An 8,309-nucleotide genomic window follows, 5' to 3' on the forward strand; every position below is an offset into this window, starting at 1 on the left:
TTTTTGGTTTTTCGAGACAGGGTTTCTCTGTGGCTTTGGAGCCTGTCCTGGCACTAGCTCTGTAAACCAGGCTGGTCTTGAACTCACAGAGATCCACCTGCCTCTGCCTCCCGAGTGCTGAGATTAAAGGCGTGCACCACCATCGCCCGGCCCATCATTCTTTCTAGCACCCTGCTCTCCATAAGAGCCATCTCCCAGAGGAAGGGCTTGAGTACTGAGAAAGAGGGGGGATGCTTGGTTAGTGAGCGAGTGGAGGCCCTGTGGGTGCTTGCTGCTTTTGCTCTGCTTATGCTGTTTATTTCCGTTTCTCCAAGGCTCTCCATCCCTGCCCACCTCGGATCCTGTTCTGGGCAATAAATAAATGAAAGGACAAGTAGGTACTTTTTCCCAAAAAGAGGTGAACTGAAGGGGTCCTTTGGGTGTCTGTAATGTGGGTTGCTGTCAGCCCTGGCCCAGGGCCCTTTCACACCAGGAAGAAGAGAGAGGTGGTTATTTACAGCACTAACCAGGTCTTCTTGCCACCTGCCAGGGCTTAGGCCACTCCACCTGGTGAAGGTTGAAAAGCCACAGCTTTGTCCTCCTGATGCAAAATGTCCCTCTCCACCCTTCTAAGGGCCGAGGATGAGGAACAAGGAAACTTCACACACACCTTCACCTCCAGAACCGTGTTTCATCTTTCCCCAGGTGTGGAGAATTCAATGGCGGAGCCACAAGGTCAATGCGAACCAAAATGACAAAGTATTTTGGGTGGAATTGGGTCTATTCCTGGCCAATATAAAAATTTCTCTAAAGAAAAAGGTATTAAAAATGACATATGAAAACCCCAGCAGCTGAGATCCCCGTGGAACCTCTGATATCTGTGTGTGGCTGCTCCCTGTGGGCCTGCTCTCTCAGCTGCCAGGCAGACATGTACTGGTGCATTTAGATTCCTGTCCCAGCATGCTCTGTGACCTTATCTCTCGCTGACCTCACACCTGTGTGCCTGAATCTCAGAACCTCCCTACATGGGCGTTTTGTAGCAAAAGTCCTTGATTGTCTTCAGAGCTGGTCTCTGTCATAGCTCTTTGGGACTGCTGTAATAGAAATAGGCAGGCAGGGGCCTTCCCGTGACCAAAATGTACTCCTCATGACTCTGCAAGATGGGGTCAGGGGCAGGGTGGGTTGTGTTATGGGAGAGTCAGAGAGAGCTCTGGTCTTTCTTGCCTCTTCCAACAAGGACACTCTTCTGAAGCCTCACTTCTTGTGGCATGAACTTGGGGGTTAAAGTTTCCACTTGTGAAATGGGAGGGGTCTAAGCCTTCAGCCCCTAACACTCCCAGTCCAGGAGTAGCTGTGTATTGTCAGCAGCCGGCTGTGAGCACCAGTGCCGTGCTTCGGTACTTGACTGACAAGCACATAGCCCACGTGGAACAAGGGCAGACATGTGGGTTGTCCAAGTCCGGCATCAAGCAGTTCTGGCAGTACAAGGATATGGTGACCCTTCTTCGGGAAGCATGGCTGAAGGTTTTCTCTGTCCTGCTGTTCCCCCTGGACTGGTTTCTCTCCACCAGCCTGTTCCCAAAGCCACTTATGAAATAACCATTCTGAGGCTTAATATTAATTATATACTCTTTGACCTATTAGTTCAGGCTTCTTATTAACAAACTCTTACATCTTAAATGAACCCATTTCTATTTTATACTTTGCCATGAGGCTTGTGGATTTTTTACCCCTTGATTCTTGGGTGGCTACATGGTATCTCCCTGACTTTGCCTTCTTCCCTCTTCTATCTCTGCTTGGAATTTCAGCCTTGCTTTATTATGCTCTGTCATAGGCCAAAGTAGATTCTTTATTAACCAATGGTAATAAAGCATGTTCACAGCATACAGAGGGGAACCCCACATCAGGAAAGGCATGCGATGTCAATCATGTTTGTTCCCTTTAGAAGGGTTGGACTATAGAAAAGAATGCATGTGTGTTTGCAAGTTGAATCATGATGTCATGATACCTTCTTAGATTCTAAATGTCTTACTTAAGACTACATACCAAAAGCACTAGCTATTTGCAGGTAATTGCAAAATACAAAAACACAAAATGCCACTCTGTAGGCAGAAGTTTCTTGTCCCAACCACCCAGTCCCAAATAACCACTCAGGCTTATATTAATTGTAAATGCTTGGCGAATAGCTCAGGCTTATTACTAGCTAACTTTTACATTTAAATTAACTCATATTTCTATCTATATTTTGCTACATTATTCAAGGATTGCTAACCTCATTTTCTACACATCCTGCCTGTCCAGCCTCTGGCTGGCAGCTCTCTCAACTCTGCCCCTCCTTATCTAAGTTCTTAGTTTGATTGTTCCACCTAACCTTATCCTGTCTGGCTATTGGTCCAACAGCTTTTATTATTTTTTTTTAAAGATTTATTTATTATGTATACAGCATTCCTTCCATGTATGCCTGCATGCCAGCAGGGAGCACCATGTGGTTGCTGGGAATTGAACTCAGGTCCTCTATAAGAGCAGTCAGTGTTCTTAACCACTGAGCCATCTCTCCAGCCCCCCAACAGCTTTTATTATTAATCAAAGAGAGGAATATATATTCACAGCATACAGAATGATCATCCCATAGCACAAATCTGATAAGATGAAGCCTATAATTACTTTGTTTTCTTTTGGGCCCACTGTGGGATATGTGACACTCTTACATTTTAAAGTACAAGTACTTAATTATGACTCAGTTTGAGAGACATTTGCTAATCATTCTGTCCATAGACATAGTTAAAGATAATGATGTTAGATCTCAGGGCAGCTGACTTGAGGGAGCCCCTCAGTGATCTGGCTGCAGGGCACGTGGAGATAGTCAGCCCTCAACATGTAGGATTCCCTATCTGCTGATTCAATAACTGCAAGTGTGTGTGTGTGGGGGGGGGGAGTCTGTACTAAACATGCCCAAACATTTTTTTCTTGTGATTACTCCCTAAGTGATAGAGCTTGACAGCTGTTTACATGGCATTTGCTGTGTGTCTGTCTCATAAATAATCTAGAGAAGAATTAGTCTACAGAAGGTTATGTGTGGCCTATGTGTACACCCTCTGTTTTACAGAAGAGGTTTATGCATCCACAGGTTTTGCTATTGCTGGGATCCTGGCAGCAATCCTCTGTGGATACCATATCCCTTCTTTTCCCATGGATTTCCCTATGATTTTAAATGTGTTCATGGATTCTGTGGATAGTGGATGAAGCCATTGGTGGCCTTGAGGGCAGGAACTCTGTGTGCCTGGCTCATGCTATAGTTGCTGTGGCCAGCCCTGCACCTGACACATCACTGCTTGAGGACTGGCACTACACAAACCCCTATTAGGTGTTCACAGTCTCTGTGTCTCTTTCAGGAGGGGTTGAATCCAAGCCTTTGGTTCGGAGTGTTGGTGGCCGAAGTATTAGCATAAAGACACCTCCTGCTTCCCGATCCAGGCATGGGCCCTTCAAGACCATGCCCCTGAGATGGTTCTTTGGACACAGGGAGAAACGGCCTGGGGCATCTGTTGAGCTGGTGGAGTACCTCGAGTCTAGACGAAGACCCCGGTCCACCAGCCAGTCCATTGTGCCGCTGTTGACACGTGCTGCTGGCGGGGATGAGAAGTCAGCTTCGCCTAGGCCAGATGGCACCCTTCCTGTTAAAAGTGAAGACAGTGGTCGAGACATCAGTCAAGGAGCAACTGGGGTGCCCCTTTCCTCATGCCACCTCAACCACCATCCAGCCCTGGGATCCTTAGATGATGGTCTGAACACAGTCAGGACACGAACAGGAAATGCAAATCAGGATATCAAACTCCCCAAAAAGTTTGACCTGCCCCTCACCGTGATGCCCTCAGTGGGGGACGAAAAACAAGCCCGCCGCCCTGAGGGCCAGAAGATGACAACCTGGAAGGGAAGCGGTCAGGTGGGCAGCCAGAGTAGTCCACCTTCCCCCTCCACTGGGGTGCTCAGAAACTTTAAGGACAACGGCACAGGTACCTTACCCAAGATGAAGGCTAGGGCTGCTGTGGAGGAAAAGGCCCCTGACAAAGACAAGGGACAGGGGACGTTCACTCTTCTGAAGTCTGTGTTTTGGAAGAAAGAACACAAGAAGGCTGTCAGGGCTCAGAGCTCCCCAGCAGCACCCCCAGTCTCCCTGGTGAGTGACAGGCTGAGCCCTGCCATGAACGAGCAAGCTCGAGGCTCATCCCCTGCCCTCAGGATTCGAGAGAGCCCAGCCCGGGGCGTGGGCTACCACATGGAGAGGGACATCAGATCTGCACCCAGTTCTCTTCACCTCCCCCGCAAAGCCAGCAGGCCCCCTAAAGCCAGTACGGCTGGCACCTCACAAAGGACCATTCCTGGGGAACAGAATTCTTACGGCACCTTGCAGAGGGTGAAATACCACACTCTTTCCTTAGGTCGGAAGAAGTCCTTACCCGAGTCCAGCTTCTGACGGAACATTTCAGTACTGTGTGAAGCTGGCATTCCCAGGCTGTGCCCTGGGAATCTGCAGGAAGCCTGTATCCATAGTGGATTTTCTAGAATCCAGTTGACTTGTGATGTCTAAAAGAAAAAAAAAAAGTTTGGTCTCTTTAACTGGACTTCCAATCCCTCGTGTCCCAATAACCCAGTGTCAAATTGGTTGGGTTCCCCTTGTTGGATTTTGGTCAGCCTGGCCAGTAGATGGTGCTGCTGAGCTCAAATTAGCATGACAAGCTAAAACCGGTATTTGGTATGTGTAAGTGGAGGGCAAGCATAGCTGTACTAAAAAGACTTTGTGGTGTCGTGTTGAACACTCACCAGCTGGCTTGCTCCTAACTTTATGTCCCACTCCCACCCTCCTCCTTCCCCTCCTCCTCCCTCCCTCCCTCCCTCCCATGTTTCCCCCCTTCCTTTACTTTCTTTTTTTAAATAAAGGGCTTGTAAGGAACATCTTTTCCTTTCATGCTTATCTTGGATAAGTGTCAAAGATGCCAAGAAATGAAAAGAATAAGAATGGCAGTAGAGGTAAGAGCCTATGAGAGGCGGGAGAGAGATGGTTGATATTTTAGGAGAGTATTTAATATATGGCAAGATAATTGTATTACAGCTTTTCAAGGTATTTTAAAGAGATAACTATTTTGATACCAGAATAAAAAGTTTTTTTTTTTTTAAAAAAAATGTGAGTTTGAGATCTATGCACAGTTTGAATAAAATTGTGTCTGTGACACCTGTGGTCGGCTGCTTGAATTACTGAAGTGTGAGAAGTGACTCACTTCATTCCTGTGTAGTCACAGCTTGTTGCTATCAGAAAGTAATTGCCTGTGTTCGTTCTGAAATTAAAAAAAAAAAAAAGCTCTTAAAAGTATTTGTGTCTCCATCTTTCCTTTTCTTTCCTTCCTTTAAAAATATTATAGATTTGTGTATATTTTTGAGACAGTCATACTCTAACCCATACTGGTCTTGTACTCTTGGCAATCCTCCTGCCTCAGCCTACTAAGGATTGTAGGTGTGAGCCACCGTGTGTAGCTTTTGATTTGGGTTTCTGAAGGCCAAGTCTCTGGCTTCTTTGTCTCTCTGGAGGGCTCAGACTCCTCAGCACCTGTGAGTCAGAGGCTGCCTGGTGAGCCTTGTGCTCGCGTTGTGTTTCCCTGCATTTGCCTGGGCTTCCAGATCTGTTCTAGGAATACCCTAGAGTTTCCTACAAACACTGCAAAGCTGAAACCCAGGCCTGGGGCCAACAATGGCTCATTGGCGGCCTTTCAGGTAACCATTCTCTGGAGTAGCTTCCTTTCTCCTGGGATATTTCTTCACGACTCCTGGCCACAGGAATGCAGTCTCCCCGAGACCACAGTGTGGGTTGTTGCATGTCTCTGCAGCATCTTTTTTTTTTTTTAATCAGAAAGAATGGGATCCCTTCTTTTCCCCAGTGAGAAAGACAATTTGCCTTTCTTCTACGTAGCAGTTGCCAGATAGAACTAACATAATCAAGAAGCTGGAAGACCCAGCTACCTGACCCCCGAGGGCTACAAGCTCCCGAACAGGCTTGTGTGTTTACAACAGCAGCCCATGTTTCTTCAAGTCTTAAATTGCCACGTGTGGGCAGTGTGGATGTGACTGGTTGGATACTCAAGGTGATAGGAGTTTAGGAGTCTTTCTACCTCATTTAGTCTCCTCTGTTGCCCCTCGGAGGAATTGATTTCTACACCAATCCCAGTCTACTCTTTGGTCTCTAAAATTGTGTCGTAACTCAGGTCTGTACCGGGGTCTCTCTTCCCTACTAATCTCTGAGAGTATGAGAGGGTCCCAGGTGTTAGCAATGTTCTCTGATTGATGCACTACACACTGGCGTTTACTCTAGACTGATAGTTCAGTCACATTCCTAAAGTGACCTCAGGTTTGAGATTCAACCTAGCTCCAGCAAGGATTTTCTGTGTAGTCCCAGCTGTTCCGGAACTCACTATGTAGACCACGCCAGCCTTGAACTCACAGAGATCCATTTGCCTCTACCTCCCTAGTGCTGGGATTAAAGGTGTGTACCAACACTGCCTGGTATAGCCTTTCTCTTTTTTTCTTTTTGTTTGTTTGGTTTTTTTTTTTTTCCAAGACGGCTTCTTCGTAGCTGTGGAGTCTGTCCTGGAAATCACTCTGTAGATCAGGCTGACCTCAAACTCTTAGAGATCCCCCTGTCTCTGCCTCCCAAGGGCTGGGATTAAAGGTGTGTGCCACCACCACTATCACCTGGCTCTTTTTTCTTCTACTTATCTGCTAGAGGAAGGGAGGCGGGGCTTTTAGGTCTTGAGCTGGGAGGTCACACAGACAGTGCTAGAGGAGAAAGTTGGGCAGTCCAGTGGAGAATATAGTAGGAGTTTTATAGTGACAGTTCTGGGGACCACACCATGATGCACTAGCTGCATCCCGTTAGAGGATGTACCTGTATTGAGCTAGAACCATGTCTTGAGGGATGGTAAGTTAGTCAAGCTCCCCAAAGATGTATTTACTTTCCTGTTAGATGACAAGCCAGTATTTATAGCCATTGGATGCAAGGTGTTCCTTAAATACTTTATTATATTAACCCATTTAACTCATAATTCTTTTAAGAAAAATTAAATTGTGTGTGTGTATGTGTGGCACCTTTATACACCTTTATACAACAGATCACATGTGGAATTCAGGAGACAACTTTTGGGAGCATGTCTTTCCTCTCACCATGCGGGTCCGAGGGGACTGAACCCAGGTCATCAGGCCTTGATGGTATAGCAAGCACCTTCACCCACTGAACAACCATCCTGCTGATCCTCATAACCCTTGGAGGTAGGCACTGTTAAACCCTGCTTTACAGATGAGGGGACCGAGGCACAGAGAGTTTAATTCTCCTAAGGACACACAGCTAGTAAATTGTCCAGAGCCAGGATTTGATCTCAGGTAATCCTAGCTCTGCAGTTTCTCTGAATCACTAAAGGTAACAGTGCCCTCTCTGAACTAATCCTGTCAGTTCAAACCCAGTTAGGGCAGGCAAGCGTAGGGGATCGTTAGTAACCCGGACTCGGTTTGAATTACATTCACACTCACACCACTCAACGATTCAGTGGGCAGCCTAGCTCCTTTACCTGTACATAGACACCTCTTTGAGCAACGCACCTGGCAACCTCAGGTGCTCACCTAATTGAGCTACATGTCCACCCATCTCCGCACAATGGGACAAGTTGCTCTTACCCAACAGCAATCAAACTTTGTTTCTGTTCAGATATATTTTCAATGTGTCAGGAAAGAATGGAAAGGCTGATCAAGTCTGCACTGGTCTCGGGGACATGTGCACCAAGGCAAAACTGTCCTCAAGGAAACTTAGAATCCCACCGTCTTAGGCCTGTGCATACATAGACGTGTAGGATTAAAATCAGGTGTATTATGGGAAGGGATATGCACAGTAGGAAAATGATAACATGACAATCTACCAATCAAAGCAGAGAACCACGCTCATTGGACCTCTTAGCAATCCAACTCTTCCCTCTCTTGAGCCCCGTAAAAGGAAACCTCAAACAATAATGGGGTCCCTTGAGTATTCTGGGGTTCACTGTCAATCTTGGTAGTATCCCTGCCTAATCTGTGCTATAGCTTCACTTTGGATTAAGTCGCTTGCTATTTTCACAAATATATATATAAGCCTTTATGTCAGTCCTTTGAATAAAAAGCCAAGAACCTGGAAACATCCAGCCCAGACCCCAGCTGTGGGTAACATAATTGCTTCTGGCCTTTCCTGTTCATCAGAATGGAGACCAATTCATTTGTTAGAATCAAGAGACGACCGTAGGGACCAGGGGCTCTGTGTA

At 46.5% G+C, this 8,309-nt stretch overlaps 1 protein-coding gene across 2 annotated transcripts in view; it reads left to right on the forward strand.

Annotated features, from left to right (window-relative positions):
* The window catches only part of Usp43 (ubiquitin specific peptidase 43), a 66,032-nt gene extending 61,184 nt beyond the window's left edge, over positions 1-4,848 (forward strand). For both annotated transcript variants that reach the window (XM_005349832.3, XM_005349833.3), the window contains exon 15: positions 3,372-4,848. In XM_005349832.3, the coding sequence (XP_005349889.1) occupies positions 3,372-4,453 (1,082 nt within the window). In that variant the 3' untranslated portion in view covers positions 4,454-4,848. The remainder of the gene's footprint in view (positions 1-3,371) is intronic.
* The last annotated feature ends 3,461 nt before the right edge of the window (positions 4,849-8,309 follow it).

Source organism: Microtus ochrogaster, chromosome 7, assembly GCF_000317375.1.
Source record: "Microtus ochrogaster isolate Prairie Vole_2 chromosome 7, MicOch1.0, whole genome shotgun sequence".
Taxonomy (NCBI): Eukaryota; Metazoa; Chordata; class Mammalia; order Rodentia; family Cricetidae; genus Microtus; species Microtus ochrogaster.